Source organism: Homalodisca vitripennis, unplaced genomic scaffold (genome assembly GCF_021130785.1).
Source record: "Homalodisca vitripennis isolate AUS2020 unplaced genomic scaffold, UT_GWSS_2.1 ScUCBcl_5777;HRSCAF=12669, whole genome shotgun sequence".
NCBI lineage: Eukaryota > Metazoa > Arthropoda > Insecta > Hemiptera > Cicadellidae > Homalodisca > Homalodisca vitripennis.
In genome coordinates this window covers 1-20,515 of record NW_025781885.1, presented here as the reverse complement: position 1 = coordinate 20,515, position 20,515 = coordinate 1, and the positions used below count along the sequence as shown (strand labels likewise).

General features: G+C 30.3%; 1 protein-coding gene across 1 annotated transcript in view; it reads right to left on the bottom strand.

Moving 5' to 3' along the window:
• LOC124373510 (exostosin-2-like) overlaps nt 1-19,833 on the bottom strand; it is a gene marked incomplete at both ends in the record, with an annotated part of 37,417 nt that extends 17,584 nt beyond the window's left edge. The window contains 3 exon segments of the mRNA XM_046831870.1: nt 16,373-16,534; nt 16,536-16,548; nt 19,621-19,833. Coding sequence (XP_046687826.1) covers nt 16,373-16,534; nt 16,536-16,548; nt 19,621-19,833 — 388 coding nt within the window.
• Nucleotides 19,834-20,515: the final 682 nt, after the last annotated feature.

Here is a 20,515-nt window from a genome sequence, read left to right as displayed (position 1 = left end):
GTAAGTGTACTTTATAATCTTCCAACTCGGCAATTATTGTAAACCCGAATTTATCTTTCATTTTCTCCAAATTCAAGATTCTATATCTCTTTCTTTCTTCCAATTCCACTAATTTCTTATATTCTTTGAATCTTAGTTCACCAACCTTATTCAACTCTTGTAACAGCGCCGCCATTTATTATAGAAAAATCTTTTAACTAAATTTTAGTTAAAAGATTTTTGCTCTTTAAATAGAACAATCTGAAAACATTTGACCAGAAATTGTGCTGATTTGTGTCAAGTTGTCACAAAAATCACCACTTCTCAAAATTTTAGTTTACAAATTTTTGCTCTTTAAATATGGAGCGGAAAAAGATAGAGTGCCCATACTGCAAAAAAGACATTTTTTGAGCATCACTATACTCGTCATTACAATTCGAAAAAATCATTTGAAGAACAAAGAAATTTATGAAAAAGAACTAAATTATTTGAGGACTTGGGCTAAAGAGAATCAAATCGATGGTCACGAAAAGATGTACAATATAGAAAAATTGCGTGAACTAAAGAAAAATTTTAAGGAAAGTAAAAAAGATCTCAATCTATTTAATGATGAAAAAATTCATTCAATAGCTGAAAAATTGGCTATCGAAACTAACGACAAAACTAAGTCAGAAATGATCGAAGAAATTGATAAAACGATTAATGAGAAACCTGAAAATATCATTGATGTAGAAGTTTTATCCTCAATACACGGTCTATTTAAGCAATACATTTTAACAAATTTGAACGACAATTTCATGTCAATTTACAAATATCTTTCTATTTTGCGCCCAGAAATTAAAAGTTTAATCGAAAAATTTCAAGAAACTGTGAAAAATAGTAAAGGATATCTCTCTTTAGAATGCGAATACGAACGAACTTTAGTGAACGGTGAAACACAAACTTGTCCAATGTACTTTACTATAAAAGCAGACGAGATCTTTGATGTAAACGACTTTATTTCTAAACAATTTAATAAATTAACACATCGAGAACAGACAAATCATCCAAATCGAGGTTCTGGATGGACATTAAAACGCTGTAAACAACTGATTTTGAGCCTTAATAAACACGAATTTATGAACGCAGGATCATATATCGATTTACCACAAGAGATCAAGGTAAAGAAAGCTTGTGTAAATATCAAAAATGAAGATGACTATTGCTTTATTTACTCTATCCGATGTGCAATTGAAAAATCAAAATTTCATCCTGAACGTGTAAAACAATATGAAAAATTTGTAAATGACGAGATATTTTCTGGGTTCGACTATCCTATGTCTTTAAAAGATATACAATTATTTGAGAAACGAAGCAGTAAAGCAAAGTATAATTATCCGAAAATGTCTGTAAATGTCTATAGTTTTGATGAAAAACTCAATATTGTTCCGTTGCAAATTTCAGAAGTTTATGACGCCAAATTAGAAATCAATTTATTGTATGTAAAACAAGATGAAAAATCTCATTATGTTTTGATAACAGATTTAAACAAACTTGTATTTTCTCAGTTATCTAAGTGTAAAAATAAAAAATTTCTATGCAGAAGATGTTTAAGCCATTTCTACAAATCTGGAGATTTAACAGATCATTTAGAAATTTGCAAGCAACATGAAGTTTGTAAGCCAATTATGCCGTTTCCAGGTCAAACAACAACATTTACTAATTATCAAAAGAAATTTTCTCATCCTTACGTTATTTATATGGATTTTGAAAGCATATTAGAGAAGATTCCCACATGCAAAAACAATCCACAAAGATCAACTACAACCAAGATTCAGAAGCACATTCCTTATGGTTTTACTCTATATTTAGTGTCAAATGTGACCAATCGTATGTACAAGCCGATATGTTATCGAGCAAAAAATGAAGAAGATTTGCCAAATGTTCCTGCAAAATTGTTTGAAGAACTCAATAAAATATCAAAATACATAGCTACAAAATATAATTCTAAGAACAAAAAACCTATGAAATTGACTGAAGAAGAAGAAATTTCATATCAAAATTCAAACGTTTGTCATATCTGTGAATGGTCTGCTTATGATGTTGGGTCAATTCAGTATGGTTTTACTCCTGATAGTTGGAAAGATAAGAGTTATAATAAAGTGAGAGATCATTGTCATTTAACCGGCAAGTTTCGAGGCGCAGCTCATGCATGTTGCAATCTAAATTTGAAATTTCCTCAGAATATTCCCGTTTTCTGCCACAATATGTCAAATTACGATACTCATTTGTACATAAAAGAATTGGCTAAACAATATGGTAATGTTGATTTGATCGCAAATACCGATGAAAAATATATAAATTATTCTGTAAATTCTGGATATGGCTATGAATTCGAAGGTGATAAGCCAAGAAAATTCATCAAGTTTTCGTTTGTAGACACGTTCAGATTCATGGCCTCGTCTATAGAAAAGTTAGCTAAAAATCTAAAGAGAGAAGACTTCAAACATACAAATCATTTTATACAAGATGGACTGAATGAGATAATAGAAAGACAGCCAAATGACGACGACGAGATTTTTAAAATTCTATCTGGAAAAGGAATATTTCCTTACGAATTTATCGATAGTATTGAAAAACTTGATTACACAGAAGAATTGAGAATTCAAGATTTCTATTCACTTTTGACAGATGAGAGCATATCTGAGAAAGATTTTCAACACTACTTAAATGTTTGGAACAAATTAAAAGAGAAAAATCTAGGAAATTACTCTGATCTCTATAACATTCAAGATGTTTTATTGCTTGCTGATATATTCGAAAATTTCAGAAATATTTGCTTAAATTGCTATAAACTTGATCCGGCACATTATCTAACAGCTCCCAGTCTCGCATGGGACGCAATGTTAAAATTAACGAAAATTGAGCTTCAGCTAATTAACGATTATAATATGTATTTGATGATTGAAAAAGGTATTCGCGGAGGCATTTCTCAGTGTATTAAACGATATGTGAAAGCAAATAACAAATATTTAAAAGATTTTGATAAGACAAAGCCCGAAAACTATTTACTCTATCTCGATGCAAACAACCTTTATGGGTATGGTCTTATGCAAAAACTGCCGTTTAGTGATATCAAGTGGATGGATCCTAAAACGTATACAAAAGAAGAGTGGCAAGAAACAATTTTAGAACTCACTGGCGACGAAGATTATGGCTATATTCTCGAAGTCGATCTTGGATATCCAACAAATTTACACGAACATCACAAGGATTTACCTCTTGCTCCAGAACATTTTAAAAACAAACTTTGCACAACTCTACTGGATAAAACTGAATACGTTGTTCATTCGAGAAATTTGAAGTTCTATTTGGAACAAGGTATGATTTTGAAACATGTGAATAGAGTTATTGCATTCGATCAGAAGCCTTTTATGAAAGAATACATTGATTTTAACACAAACATGAGAACCAAAGCTACAAGCGACTTTGAAAAGGACTTTTATAAGCTGATGAACAACTCAGTTTTTGGAAAATCTATGGAAAATGTGAGAAACAGATGTGATATTAAGCTTGGAAATGAAGAATTTTCAATGAAACAAGCTAAGAAAACAAATTTCAAATGCTTTAACATCTTTGACGACAACTGTATAGCGAGTCACATGTACAAACAAAAGGTTAAATTTAACAAACCGATTTACATAGGATTTTCAGTTCTCGACCTCTCAAAATTGCTAATGTACGAGTTTTATTACAACAAATTAAAGAAGTTTGATCCAGATTTGAATCTGTGTTACATGGATACAGACAGTTATTTTCTAGAATTGAAACGAGATCCTTTTAAAATTATTAAAGAAAATATAGATGACTTTGATACGAGCGATTATCCAAAAGATCATGAATGTTTCACTACTAAAAATAAGAAGGTAATAGGGAAATTCAAAGATGAGTTAAATAGCGAAGTTTTAGAAGAATTTTGTGGTTTAAGGTCTAAGATGTACTCGTACAAATATCTAGATAAAAACCCAGTTAGGTGTAAAGGAATTAAGAGAAGCGTTGTAAATAAAACAATAAATATCGAAAACTTGAAGAGATGTTTGTTCGAAGATAAAGAAGAATTTAGAGAGATGACAGTAATCAAAAGCTACAAACATGAGTTGTACACCGTCACTATAAACAAGCTGGCACTGAACGCTAAAGATGATAAGAGAAATGTCCTAGAAAATAAGATCGATACAGTACCGTATGGCTATAAAAATGAAGCAAAATCTGATATATTAGACGAATTAAATAAACTTGGAAACTTTGAAAATTGAGAAATAACCGGAAGTTTTTACGAATATGAATTGAAAAAGTCAAAGCTGTAATTTTTCTATATAAATGGAGGCCCAAAAGAAATGTATAAAGTGTCAAGAATTTAAAGATTTGTCGAAGTTTTTTCAAGATAAGACTAGAAAAGATGGATTATGCTATTATTGTAAGGATTGTAATAAGAAATATAGAAAAGAATTATATGATAAAATGGAAAAATTAACTTTAGAAGAGAAAGAGTGCACACGGTGTAAAAAGGTTAAGAATATTTCAGAATTTTATAATCTCCATTATAGTAAAGACAACAAACAAGCATATTGTAAAGATTGTGCTAAACAAATCTTTGCTAGACCAGTTCTTTGCGTATGCGGAAGAGAAATTCAACATTTCTATAGTCTTAAAAGACATTTACAAACAAACTATCATAATTCGAATGTTTAACATTTTCATCGTGTAATTTAGATATTCTATAAATCAGTCGAGATTCTGCCATATTTGTAGTAAAATGATTTCCGTTGTATAAAATATTCAAAGATTCTTTCATTTGGTTATACAGATTGATAGAATTTGGTTCGTCATCAATGAACAAAATCTCTAATTCAGGATATTTTATTTTTAGATGTTTTAATCGGTTTGGTATTTCTCGTTTCTGAGCTCTGATAACGTAATAAGGATATTCCCACATGTGATTCTTCTTAATTAACACAAAAACATGGTGTTTTTTTCTTATCAAAATCTTTACATACCATATCTCTCTTCATTAATTCCATTCGCAATTCTTGATTCTCTATTTTCAAGGATTTCATTTGACCTGAAATTTGTAACTGTTTTATTTCATCTTTTAACTGCTTATTTTCGTTTTTGAGTTTGTACTCACCATATTTTCTAATGGAAGGTAATACTTCTTTCGTAACCCAATTTTTAAACAATTTCGCTTCTGGTTTATGCGATCTCAAAATTAAAGAATAAAGTCCAGATTCATTAACGAAAACAGTGTTATTTTGGAAGTTTGAAGGTAAGCTATTTATAGCCCCCCTTATATTTAGATTAAAATAGAAGTTTTTATCATCTTCGTCAACGTTTATTCTGATCGTTTGCATAGTATTTTCATATTCTAGAATTTTTGCTACGTCTTTAGCCTTAAACCAGATCACATTGTTTTCGTCAACAATCGTAAAGATATGTTTGTTATTGAATTTTAGTTGATTATTGAGTAGGTCTACAACTGACTCCATTTAGATAGAAATAAAATTTAACTAGTAATTTTTATTTCAGTATAAAGTCCAGATTCATTGATAAAAACAGGGTCAGGATGAAGATTGTTAAGGGGTCTATGGGATAGACTCTTGTAATTTATACATTCAAAAGTTGTTTTCTTGAAAATTTGAAGGTAAGAACGATTCGTTCCCCCCCTTGATTCATCATTCTTTCGACAATCTTAAATATATTGTTGTTTTACTCTCATTATTTAATAGATTTCCTTCAGAGTCTTGAATAGTCAGAACGATTTTTTGAATTCTTTTAATATTTTTTCTAATTGGAATATAATCGATTTCATTTGGTTTTTCACTGATTTTTGATCCATAAGCAACATTTGGGAAAAAAGTGTACAAAATTTCAGATTCTTTGTGAAGATGTTCGGTATGATTTTCAAAACTAGGTTCAACGAGATTACAATGTACTTCAATTACATCGAACGGTCTAAATTTTGGCGTTTTATTTCCTAAATATACCTGATTTGGCTCAATAGTTTCTTGAACAAACCCTAATAAATCTACAATAATTGCTGAAAACATTATTCTTACTGGTGATTTTATTTGAATTTTATTAGAGAGATAATTTTTTTGCATTTCAAACTTGTTTTCGTCAAAGTTTAAAGATTTATCTGATTGTTTGAATGTTTTCAGATAATTTTTAAGGGAATTTTTTATTTGATCGAAAGTATAATATCCTTTGTTTAAACCATAATATTTTGTTACGTTCTTCTCACTAAATCCTATACAATAAGGAGAACTTTCACTAATATTTATTACAAAATTATCAGAATAAAAGCCGCTTAAACCGATAAAATAATTTGATTCTTCCTCTAAGTGTATAGGATGTTCCAAGTTTAAAACTAATTTAGAGCTTTCTGAAGTCAACTTGAACAGCTTCATTTACGCAAGCGTTGCTTCAAGATGAAAATCTTCTATTTAAATGGAGAAATTTTTAAAGCAAAAAGATCAGATAAAACTTCAAACGTTTGAAGAAAATAAGAAAGATCAACCAATCAGATTGTTAATTGTTGGTTCAAGTGGATGTGGAAAAACAACTTTATTATTGAATTTTATCTACAATAGGTTGATTCCTTATTCCAATTTGTATGTTTTTAGTAAATCTTTAGAACAAGACGCCTATAAAAAATTACAAGAAAGATTTGAAAATATTGAGAAAAACTTAAACAAAAAAATATCACATTTTTATAATGCTTCTGAGGACATAGTTCCGTTAAGCGAATGTAAACCCAATTCGTTAATCGTTTTTGATGATTGTATTTTAGAAAATCAAGACGTTATTAAGGAATATTTCGTAATGTCCCGTCACAAAAACATATCTTGTATCTATCTTTCTCAATGCTTTTCAAAGGTTGATAAACAAGTTATAAGAAATAACCTGAATATGTTGTGTGTTTTTAAGCAAGACGATCACTATTCGAGAAAGATTTACAACAATTATGTTGGATCTGATATGAGTTTTAACCACTTTAATGAATTGTGTGATAAAATTTGGAAGGAAGACTATGGATTTTTAACTATTAATCTAACTTTGAAGCCTAAAAATGGTAAATATTTGAATAAATTTTCCAATATAAACGTGTGATAATCTAGTTGTTTTCATGTTTTTACGTTCACGTTTACGTTTCGTGTTCTCGTTTTTACGTTCCACGTTCACGTTCCACGTTCACGTTCATGTTTCACGTTCATGTTTCACGTTCACGTTTCACGTTCATGTTTTTACGTTCGTGTTTACGTTTCACGTTCGTGTTTCACGTTCGTGTTTCACGTTCCACGTTCACGTTTTACGTTCCACGTTCACGTTTTTACGTTCCACGTTTCAAAATTTTTCTAATTAAATGGTGAACGTAACTTCTGAAGAAGCGAAAAAACTTGATCAAATCGAAAAGAAATTAATCAAAGAATTTAAAGAACAGATTCGAATTGATGAAAAAGAACAAGAATTTATTCAAAAAATTAATCAACCTGTAACATCTGCAATAAAAAATGTTGAGGGCAAAATTGAAAATGTTTTAAGCGATAATCAAAATTTGATGAATTTGGTTCCAGTTGTACGACAATTTGCTGATATTTCGATACCAGAATCTGAGTTTGAATTGCCAAAATTACCATCTTCAACACCATTTAGACCTCGAATCATTGAAGACTCTACCATAGTTGAACCAATAAGTCCTGGAACAACGGATATAATAATTGGTGAAATTGGTAAAAAATTTCTTCCTAGAGCAAAGGATGATAAATTTGGTTTGTATTGGGACAGAAAAAAGAAAAGTTTTATGATTGGAAATTTGCCCGTGAATTTTGAGCATAATGATATCATTATTAATGAAAAAACATATGAAGGAACTCAAGGTTTATGGAGATTATTAACAGGCACTGATGTTCCAAAAGACGGTTTATATTCTGAAGAAGACTTGAAAAAGTATACTGAAATTTTATGGAAATCTGATTCAATTTACAAAAATAATGATCCATCAACTAAGAAACCAAAGTCAAGTAAAGGTAAAAAATATCTCAATTTGATTAAACCAATTTGGGAAAAAAGAATCGAAGGATCAGGTGTGAGAAAATACAGTGATAATAAGATTGAATACAGATATATCGACGATTTGACAAAACTCGATGGAATTATTAATTATATTTATGCTCAAGAAAAGGCTGGAAACAACAATTTTTTGAACGAAAAGAAAGCGATTAAAGATTTTATTTCGAACAAACTTGATGAAATGATTGAAAAACCTGATGGAATTAAATATTTAAAACGAGTTTTGCCGGCAATAAGTTCATCTATGATTGAGGGTAGTGGACTTTTGAATGATTTTATCAACAATTTACCTTTTGAATTACACGTACCAACTTATCAGTATCTGGGGCCTGGCACAAAACTCGAAAAAAGACTAAAAAGAGGAGATCCTGGTATAAATAAATTAGATCAAGCTGCTATGGAACACGATATTTTTTATGCAAAACATAGAGACACAAATTCCAGACATATCGCAGATAAAATTTTGCAAGATAAGGCAATGGATAGATTTTTATCAAAAGATGCTAGTTTAGGTGAAAGATTTGTTGCGCTTCCAACAGCTGGAGCAATGTTTTTGAAGAGAAAACTAGGAATGGGAATCGAAGAGAACTTGAAATTTTAACTAGATAAATGGAGGTGAATGTAAATTTCAGCAAAAATCAGAAAGAAAAAATAAAATCCGCTTTTAAGAAGAAAATACCCGTTAGTATTCAATTTAAAATAGATCAACTAAAAAATGGCGAAGATAAGATATTTTTAACAAATAGACAATACAATAAACTCGAAAAACATAAGAAAAACAATAAAGGAACCAGAATAGAATTTTCTTATAATCAGTTGAAAGAACTTAAAAATGGTGGACTTTTGAAAGATTTATTAGATTTTGGAGAAAATATTCCAGTTGTTAAAAATGTTGTTCCTTATGTTCGTAAAGCTGCTCCAATCGTTAAAAAGGATGTGATTCCTATTGTTCGAAAACATTTTAAATTGGTTAGATAAAGAGTTGGAAGATGTTACAGGATCTGGATTAGATGAAAAAACTTTGAATTACGTGAAATCAAACATTGAAAAAAAAATTTAAACCTTTAACATTCGGGGAATAGGAAGAAATCTGCAAAAATATTAAACATTTTAGAGGAATCTTCATGAGAGATACATTACCTGAAAAAGTTAAGAAATTTGAATGTGGAATTGTGAATTTAGACTCGGTTATGGGAAGTGGAACGCATTGGATTTGTTATTATAAAAATGATAAGAATGCATGTTATTTTGATTCGTATGGAAGAATTGAGGACAAACCACCTATAGAATTGATTAAATATTTGAAAAAATCAAGCGTCTACTACAATGATTCTCAGATTCAAGACTATAAAGATCCCCCAATTTGTGGTCATTTATGTGTTTTTGTTTTGAATGAACTGAGTACTGGTAAAGATTTTAAAGAAGTTGTTAACAAATTATTGCTTAATAAATATGGATTCACAAAATATTTTTGACGTATTTGGAACACAAATTATTCAAAATGTAGATAATAGTTTGAATTTTGATAGTTTGAGAAATGAGTTTGATAACAAGTTAGAAAATGTATTACAAAACCTTCCAGATTCAGATATGTTTGCTGTCGAGATTGAAGATTTTAAAGCAGAATATGATAACAAACTTGCAAATTTCATGAGTTCAAATGAAGTTGCTGATAAAATAAAAACATTGGAAAAAGAAGTTGATGATGGTGTAAAAAAATTATTTACCAATTTAATGTCTCATATCGAAAAAGCTGATGAAATTACTGAAGCGATCAAAGTTGAAAAGAATTATGTTAGTTTGGCTAATAAGAAAAGAATTGTCGGTGTTCGACCTGGTATTGACAAACATGATGTTGTTGTTAAAGAACAAATTTTAAAACCTCTAAAATTATCAGAAAACATCGATATTGTTGATTTACATGATCCGAATGTTAAAAATGCCTTAGATTTTAAAGGAAAAAGAATTAGCAGTGTTAGTAAAGGAATTAATCCATTTGATGTTGTTGTAATGATTCAATTAGAAGATCCTATTAAAATGTTTAATGAACTAAAACAAAATTATGAGAATCATAAACAGCATGTTAAAGATTTTACGACAGAAGTCTATGATAAGTTAGAAGCCAGAAATAGAAGATCAGTAGACGATGTTGGTGAAATTAATGAAAAACTTACTAATTTTAAAGAGTCTTTTGATAAGTTTAGTTTAGATGCTACGAAAACTTTTGAGAATATTGGTCATAAATTTGTTGAATACAATGATTCTTATGCTGTCAAATTTCAAAAATTAGAAAAAAAACTTAATAATATGGAGGAAGATCTTACTGAAATAGGTATTCGCGTAGGGTTTTATGCACGATAAATTTTCCCTAAATAAATGGCGCTCATATATTGTGTGAGATGTAAAGAAAAAAACTGCAACAAATGATATAAAATACTATGCAAACATCAATGGAGTTAAGAGAATATCTGGAAAATGTGCTGAATGTAACACTAAAAAGAGCCAATTTATAAAGATTTGAAATTTTTCCCTAATAAATAGAGATGGCGGGACATTACAGTGCTTTCGATCTTTTTATCATGCAACACGAAAGAGATTTGAAAAAAGAACATTGGGATGACATTTCTCAAAAATATGAATTATCCGAAGATATGATGAGATTATACGTAAACAAATTGAATTGGTATAACATTGCTAAATATCAAACTTTATCATCAGAGTTCATTCAAGAAAATATACATTATCAATTAAAAGATCATATGTCTGTTCTTTGTCTCTATCAACACTTGAGTATAAAGTTTTTGGATGAAAATAAAGATACAGTTGAATGGAACAATATTATAGATAGCGGTTACTATCCTGTGCAAATTTTATTGAAATATGTGACCGAGATCGCAAAATTTAAGGAAGAGAATCCTGAATATGACGAAGTAGATCATTAAAAATGACTCTAATCTTTTTAATTATTTTACTAAAATTTATATCTTTTCTTATAAAAACGTACATTAGATCGATGAAAAAATGATACATGATGTTTAAAATTTCTAAATTTTCTCTTATTAAATGGCGGACTACAGAAAATATGCTAGTGATATTGAAAGGGCGGAGTTTAAAAATTTCTATCCAATTAGTAAACAACATTTGAATGAACCAATATTATAGATAGCGGTTACTATCCTGTGCAAATTTTATTGAAATATGTGACCGAGATCGCAAAATTTAAGGAAGAGAATCCTGAATATGACGAAGTAGATCATTAAAAATGACTCTAATCTTTTTAATTATTTTACTAAAAATTTATATCTTTTCTTATAAAAACGTACATTAGAAAAAAATGATATCTTTCTTATACATGATGTTTAAAATTTCTAAATTTTCTCTTATTAAATGGCGGACTACAGAAAATATGCTAGTGATATTGAAAGGGCGGAGTTTAAAAATTTCTATCCAATTAGTAAACAACATTTGAATGAACCGAATAAAAGAACTGAGTTTAATATTGGAGATAACTTTTGCTCGTCTAACTTCCAGTTTTATATTTCTGGAACTTTAACAAAACAAGATGGTCAAGCATATCTTGGAACTGATAATGTTAGATTAATCGATAATTTTATACCGTTTTTATTTTCTAAGATTGAAGTAAGAAAACACAATAAATTGATAGAAGAAGTCGAAAACTGTGGCCAATTAAGCACTATTAAAGGAACTATTTCGTATTCAAAAAGTGATGTTATTTCTCAAACTTCTAATGGCTTTGAATCAGATTTTAAATTTGGTGTTTTTGAAGCAGCTGGAAATTTATCTCATTTTGGATTAGGATTTTTTGAAAATGTTACTATTCCGATCTATAAAGGAGGATTTTATCTAAGTTTTATGAGAGCAGAAGACGATGATGCGATATTAAAAACAAAAACTGGAAATGATATGCCAGTTGATGGCAAAATTACAATTACAGATTTTTTTATTAGAGTTCCAATGATTGATTATAAAACCACGAGTAAAATTAGGTTGATTGATGAAATTACAAAAAGTCAAAACATTATGTTTAATTTTCTAGATTGGCAATGTATTGAGCAAAAAGGTATTTCCGGAACAACTTATTCGTTCGATATCACAAATATTTATAGAAACATCTTCAATCCCAAGTTCGTTATCATAGGTTTTCAAACAGATAGACAGAATAATCAAGAAAAAAATCCTTCAAAGTTTGATAGTTTGGATGTAAAAAATATCAGAGTAAAATTGAACGGTTCTTATTATCCAGATGAATTACAAAATTTAAACATTTCAGGAGGTCTTTTCAGAATCATGTATCAGATGTATCAAGATTTTAAGAAAGTTTACTGTAATAATAAGGAAATGTATTACAATCCTAAAGAATTTTTAGCGAATAGACCTATTTATGTCATTGATACAACAAAGAGTTTGACAAATATTTCTGGTTCAAAGAACGATATAATTATCAATATGGATTTTCAGAGTGCGGTTACCAATGCGGTTTGTTATGTTGTCGTTGTCTCTGATAAATTGCTTGAATATGATGTAATCAGGAGTAATATAAGGGAGATACAATGAGAAAAACTCGGCCATACTTCCTACAATCAAATCTGTTTTAAAGTAATGGCCAAGTGATCCCAGTTGAACCTAAAGAATTTTGAAACAAGATAATTACAGATTGTAATAACTTTTAGTTGGTATATATTCGTAGTTAAAATATGCCTTAAGTTTGGTATCGCTTAAATTTTTATTAAAAATATCTAATTCTATGTTACTTAAACTACTTACATCTATTTTATTTTTACGGGCTAATTTTATCCTGTTATATGTATATAAAGAATCTAAAGATATAATATTTTTTATCTTGAATCTAGTCATAATATGTTTTTGAATGTTAGAAAGGTTTGAAATATTTTTGTTACCCCAAATGGTTATTGCATAATTTAGAAAAAGACATGACAAATGCTGAAAATACTGACTTTTTGAAGTTTTCTTCTTTACATACATATAACGGTTTCAAAGCTTTTTTAATTTGTTTTTCTATATGGTTAATATGTTGATTAAAATTTAAGTCTAAGTCTATGATACAGCCTAAGTACTTATAACATTCTACCTTTTTTATTGGTAATTGGTCATTAGTTCTGGAGAAATCTATATATTCTGTTTTTTGAAAGTTTAAAGTTAATTTATTTTGTTGTAGCCAATTATTAATTTTCGTCAGGTCCTCGTTTGTTTTTTTATATAAATCGTTACCTTTAACTATTAAGGCTGTGTCATCGGCAAAGAGTACTAATTCGCCATGTAAATTAAGGGTTGTTATACTATTGATATATATTATAAACAAAAGAGGACCAAGACAACTTCCTTGAGGAACTCCACAGGTGATTTTTTCTAAATTTTGAAATTTTGTTGCCAATTTTTGTATTACAGAACCTGTTATCAAGATAACTAGCAAATAAATCTAAACATTTACCTCTAATTCCTAAATGTTTTAATTTGTATAGTAATATCTTAAAATCTACAGTGTCAAAGGCTTTCTTAAGGTCTAGAAATGAGATTAGTGTATTTTGATCAATACTGTTAACAACTAAATTGATTGCTTCCTCTGTATTTTTGTTAACTCTAAAGCCAAATTGTTTTCTTGATAACAGGTTGTATTTTTCCAAAAAGCTATATAATCTCTCATACAAACATTTCTCAAATATCTTGCCAATTATTGGTAGTAGACTGATTGGTCGAAAATTGGATGGATCTGATAAAATTCCTTCACTTTTGTAGATTGGGCTGATTGTTGCTATTTTTAATCTATCGGGAAAAATGCCAGTTTGAATACTTAAGTTAAAAATGTATGCTAGTGGTTCACTTATTATGTATACAAGATTTTTGATTAGTTTGATTGGAATTTTATCTGATCCACTTGCTTTATCATTCTTTAAAAGTTTAATTTTGGTCTCAATTTCTAGTTTGGTAATTTCAGAGAGATATATAGAGTTCGGATTTGATTTCATTTTTTCGTTTTCTAGATCTGGAATCTTTGAAGCCAATTCTGAACCAATGTTTGCAAAGAATTTGTTCATTGTATTTAAATCACCTGTGTATCTACAAGGTTTTTTGGATTTATTTAAAAATTTGTTTATAATATTCCATTTGGTTTTTGAATCAGATGACATTTCAATCAGTTCTTTATAATAGTTTTCTTTTAAAATATTGCTATAATGTTTAATTTTCGATTTATAAAATTTTGCTTGTTCAAATCTCTTTTGTCTATACAGTTTATTTCTAACTTTAACGGCGGTTTGAATGCCAATTGTAAGCCAATTTTTGTCATCTGAATGAATTTTGAATTTTGGTTTGTTATTTTTTAGAAAGGTTTTTGAAATTAGTTCATGAAGGTGTTGATAAGCGCTATTTACATTATTAAATCTATAGATTAAGCTTAATTTCTTTAAGAACTCATCTGTGATCTTCATTCTTCGTGAGGGTTGCGATGACGTGGTTGGAGGGTGCAGAAAGGGGTCGAGTGATGAAACAAGGTGTTGCGGAGTGTTGAGGCAATGTAGCCAGATGTTCAGAGTGTGAGGCTGCGGTTGATAACAAGTCCTTGACCGTCGGCTGCTTCAGGATGTTGCACAACACTGCAGATCACGTCATAGTGATAACACGTCCGCTGCTTCGAGATGTTGCACAACGCAGATCAGTGACTGTAGACCACATCATAGTGTCGCTTGAAGTAATGAAATAGGCATGATTAGAAAATGTCTTGATGAACTGAATGATTCACACTGTCTTGAAGGAAGAGATGTTATGATGGATGAGTCTTAAAGATGGTGTAACGTGGTTAAAATTGTAGAATATAAAGCACTGAACTTGTCACTACGGATTAATTTCACTAAGTCTTGTTCCAAATAGAGCTGAAGATGAAGAGAATGCGATATTAAACCAGTAAACAGTGAACTTTTAACATTCCTGGATCAAAAGTATAGAGTAAAATTTAAATATGACTGACTAGTGTGAGGTCTGGACGGGAAAGGCTGTTCTCCTGTGTGCCGCGCAGTACTACCAACATTTCTCGCTCAACGGTAATGCCAACATATTCTAAATTCAACATTCGAGTATTATAAATTCCACAATTTATGTTGTCATACTGTCATGAAAAATTGCTTGAATACAGTTTACCATAGTTTATTTAAGTAAATTGTATTGTGAATTGTTTTTTACATATTTATGGTGTATTGAACAGTATTTGTATTGATTTTTGGGCTGTCCCAAAAGTGGTCCAGAACCGCCATACTGTTTGATTTTACAGATTCGTTTATTGTCCTTTAAACAGTATTTTACATTGATTTTCTGACTGTCCCAAAAGTGGTCTAGGAACCCCTTACTGTTTGATTTTACAGATTCGTTTATTGTCCTTTAAACAGTATTTTCCCTTGATTTTCTGTCTGTCCCAAAAGTGGTCTAGAATCGGCATATTCATATCTACTGTGGTGAACTTATATATTTTCAGTATTTAAAAAAACAACTTAGATGAATTTGTCATCAGAGATAATATACATAGTCATAATACATGTGGAAAAGGCAAAATTGACATCCCAATGCACAGATTTGCCAAATCACACTAACTGTATGGTATACATGGTTTCAATAAATTACCACTAACTGCTAGAGCTGCGCCTATAAGTATGTTTAGGACTAGAATTTACATGCTGGTTGCCTAAAACTCCACCATTTTACTCCATAAAAGAATTCTTTGGCTGTGAGATTATTGTTGATTATAATTACGCTAATATAGTTTTACTGTTGATTTTAATTAGGTTTATACAGTTATATGACAGTTTTATATATTTTAATTTTGAAATTTATGGACGAAACCTATTTCATTATGTATGATCACTGGTTAATAAAACTATTTGACTATTAAAAACGTAAAACGTATATATAGACAAATATAAAAGGATTCTTAATAAAACATTTCTCATTAGGAATGTTTAGTTTTGTAATTAATCAGTAAAATATGTAACTGAGACAATATAAAATAAAATTATAAATAAATAGCAGGGTTACTTGAAGAAACTCTCATCCTAGTAATATATTTGAACTGTCTTATCAAAGTAGTTAGTAATTGACCGGTTATTTTACTTACATTTGTTAGTGATACTGATATTTGTCCTCAGGTCTGTAAGGCAGGTGAAATAAGACTGTACTTAATGGCCTTTTCAATATGTTTTCAATGTTCTACCAGAGATTGTTTGAAGAATTGTATAGATTACAGACAGAAAAAAGGTACCTGGAGAATATGAGGATGGGAGTAAATGGTTCCTGCAGAACAGCGGAGGGAGGTGTTGGACTGGTCTGGACAAGGCTCTAGCACCAGCAGCTCCGCTCGAGTCTCAGCCAGCCCTAGCAGTTCCATACTGTACTCCGGGTGGATGTTCACTTGTGATGAGACCCACCAGCCACCTCCTGCCAAACGATATTTAGATTTAGAAATATCTCTATAATAATCACTAAAGTGTGTACAAATATTAATTTTAGTTTTAAACCCAGCAATGCACGTCTGTCATATAGTTGTTGTTCAAGTTAAAAACGAATTTTAACAGTATTTGCCATTTTATTTTAAAAGTTATGATACCTATTATGACTGTTAAATGAAAGAAAAAATATCACTCTAGTTAATAGTGGATAAACGCCAATAGTAATGAAAAAATCTCCTAATACATCGCTTCAAGACATAATATTTTACCCTTATTTTATTATTATCACTAATTTAAAAAAATTAAAGTAAAACATAACCAATCAAAAGTCTAATTATATTCCAAAATTACTTTCAAACTATAGTCGTTGGATGTAACTACTGAAAGAATAAATGGGGAATAGCACACTATCAGTTATGTGCATGCAAAGCAGAGTACCATACTATGGACCACATTGTTTATGTCTGTCCTCTGTATGCTCTTGCTGAAGGTTTAGTTGGTCTCAATCTATCTCAAAAATGCGATAAGGCTTCAATAGCTCACTGCCTTATATTTAGCTTTTGAAGGTAATCCTTCTATTAGTTATTTGCACAATCTCAAAAGTATTACAGCTCCTTTTCGAATAATGAAGAATTATTAATTTTGTAAGAGTCTGACAAAAAAGACCATGATGCAAACGAACAAACACACACATAACTTATTTACTCAAGCAATCACATAGTTTATACTCTTTAAGCAATACATTTTGATTGTGCAGTAAACATATGATTTTTCAATGTGCCAATGTGCTTTGAAATAAGTCAATTAAATTAAATAAATAAAATAATTTTACTAACTAATAAACATAAGCCACTAACTGTCTGGATTTAAAAAAGTTCATATTACTACCCCCTACTCAGCCATAAAATAATACTCTTTCCAATTAACTGTTTTTATTTTAAGATAGACGAAATATCTTTGTTCAGATCATTTCAAAGTGAATTACATAGCTTCAAGACTGAATACAATGTTCAAGTGAGGGATAGTGAATGAAAAATCATTGTCTTGTCAATAAGCAGTGTATATACTTGTTTTAAATTACAGCTATTAGATTTGAAAAAGAAATTGTTTTAAGTCTGTTGTAAAGCAAAAGAAGCTGAAAAATTTGGATGTTTATAATATGTTGTCTACACGATTACCTTGGTTTCAAACGTTGTTCTTATAAGTCTATTTAACATTTTAAAAACATGTTCTCATTGAACTAAAATGCTCTAAAACACCACCACACACATCAGGTGCAATAATGTATATACGCGGTCTGTCATAAAAGTATCAGACCTGCATTCACATCTTCCCATTGGTGCTATTCTTCGTCATCCGGGCCGTGGCATCCTTCGAAGTAGACTCCATTTGACTGAAACACACCCTCCCAGCAGTGCTTCCACATATTAAGCAGTCTTTGAACGTAGATTTTGGAACGGCCTTCAGTTCGCGTGTTTCATTACTTTGAATCGCCTCGATGTCATCAAACCGCTTTCCTTTGAACTCCATTTTCAATTTTAGGAAAGCCAAAAGTTATAGAGAGCTCTCGGGACTGTACAGAGGCTGGCGAAGCTATGCAATCTTGTGTTTGGCCAAAAATTGCCCCAAAAAATTCGATGAATGCACTGGCGCATTATCCTGCTAAAGAATTGAATTGCCGAGATTGAAGCAAAATTTTATGCAAATTCATCGATCAATTATTTCTGTCATTTTCAACAGTACACAAATGCGACAAACAGAAAAAACAAGTGGAGACATTAACACAAGTGTTCAGCCAGAAACTATGGCATTCAGGTAGTTCATGAGGGATTACTAGTTACACTCATACCCTGCAGAGGCTGCTCTGGCACGAAGATATAAACACAGGTCGGATACTTTTCCGACAGACCTCATATAATAGATAGCCTTGACAGTCTCCTAGTTGTTAGATGATGCAAACAAGCAGAATTTAACTTTCCAGCCAAATCAAAACAAGATCTTTCCATCTTAGACAGTTGTCTAGCATTACACCCTAAGAATCTTCCTGACAACACCTCTATATCTCCACATACAAAATGTGCATTATAACTAGTTTAGTTTGTTAAGTGGACTTTTTCTGCTGTTTAAACGAATCCATTCATAGAAAACCAATTATTGGCTCCTTTTAGGTTAACTTTTGTTAGGTTAACTGTTAATGTTTTTTCAGGGAGATTTCAATCTTGATGTAGTATCATCAGCAAATAGGGTTGTACTAACTGTGGTAAAAGACCTGAACATACAAGCAAATGCCCCAAAACCTGGGGTACTCATTTTTAAAATATTCCATTGACGAAAACTGTTGGAATTTCATCATAACCATCTAAATTATATTTTTTAATTTGTTAATTTAATGGAGCACCTCCTTGGCATAATGTTGGATAAAGAGACATTGATGAATGATTTCAAACAGATGTTGAATTTAAAAAACATGTTTCTATATATTTTGGAGTTGCTATGTTTCTAGGAATATAAAAAAATGTTTTAACAGTATTGTAAAAGACTATAATGTTTCCAGTATTGAAAGGGTAACAGGTTTTTGAACATATGCCATTTTTTATGTTCCAAATATAAACACTACAATTGTTATGGAATCTGTCCTCTTTGTCAATTGTAAAAAAACCTTAAAAAGGTCAGCTACAAGTAACGCAAAGTATAATTATACAAATGTCATCATATATTATTACTGTACACTTCAGTAGTGAACATGTTATACATCAGTACTATTTTTTAGCTATAGTATACAATGTCAACACTTTTGCTACCAAGCAGCTCAATGTCTGATAATATGAGTGTCAACACACAGCACTACTGTAGTGAACGTGTTATGGAATAAGATTAAGCATTGTTAGCATTCTCAACCAAGTGAAAATCGGAGTTTTTATCCCGGTAGACTTTTTGTTCATCGATCTTTCTCTATATTAAACTAGGCTATTTTCATTTTTATACAAATGTAATAAAATGAAATGAAAATAAAAAAATAACTTATTTATGTAAAACAAAAATAAATTGTTCATTTCCATACCTGTTTGGATTAGCAGATTTCCCTGTGTCTAAGGTTGTAGCATAAGGACTATAAACTGGAAGGGATACATCAAAGCCTACTCGATATGTCCAAGAATCAAAACCCGCACCAGCTATCAGTGCATTTCCAAGGGCTAAGTCCACAACAGTGTTATAATCTGGTGATGATCCAGGCAACATATTCCATATTAAGTGATTTTCTCCACCATACCAACTGCAACACAAAATATTTTAAATAACTTATAACCAATTTGCTTGGGCATTAAATTTCTTTTATTTATCTTAGTAGTGTTACCTGAGACAGCTGTAGATACTAATATACAGTGGCACAACAGTACTAGGATGGTAGAATTATTTTGAAAACTTAGTTTATTTATTTCAATATAACACACATAGGTTGAAAAAACTTCATATAACTATACCAGGTTTTCAAGGATGGTTTGCCATTGGAGAAATAGCCATGTGTGGGCTTATTTGAAAGCTCATGCCATGAAGTTCAAGTAAAACATATTATTCTGGTGTAGGTTTGTATCACAAGACTGTCAATAAAAACAAAATAACACTATTTTTCTAAATACATATATATATGTATGTATTTACATGTAAATAACCTATAACATATAGTAGATAGGGACAGAGTGGCCTGCTTCTTGCCAACACCGCTTCCTTTTTAGGAGGCAGAATACAAGAACCGTTTTCGTCATAATAACACGTAATTTAAAAGTAACTTAAATTAAATAAGGTCTGTTTCTTCTTAATAATGTAATTTTGTTAGGTCCCTGGTAAAAAAAATCCAAAAATAGTAACCGCTGAATAATACACTCCACACTTCTAGTGTGTACTCAGACCGATTTTAAGAATTAGCATCTACAAATTTAGCTAAAAAATCTTAAACT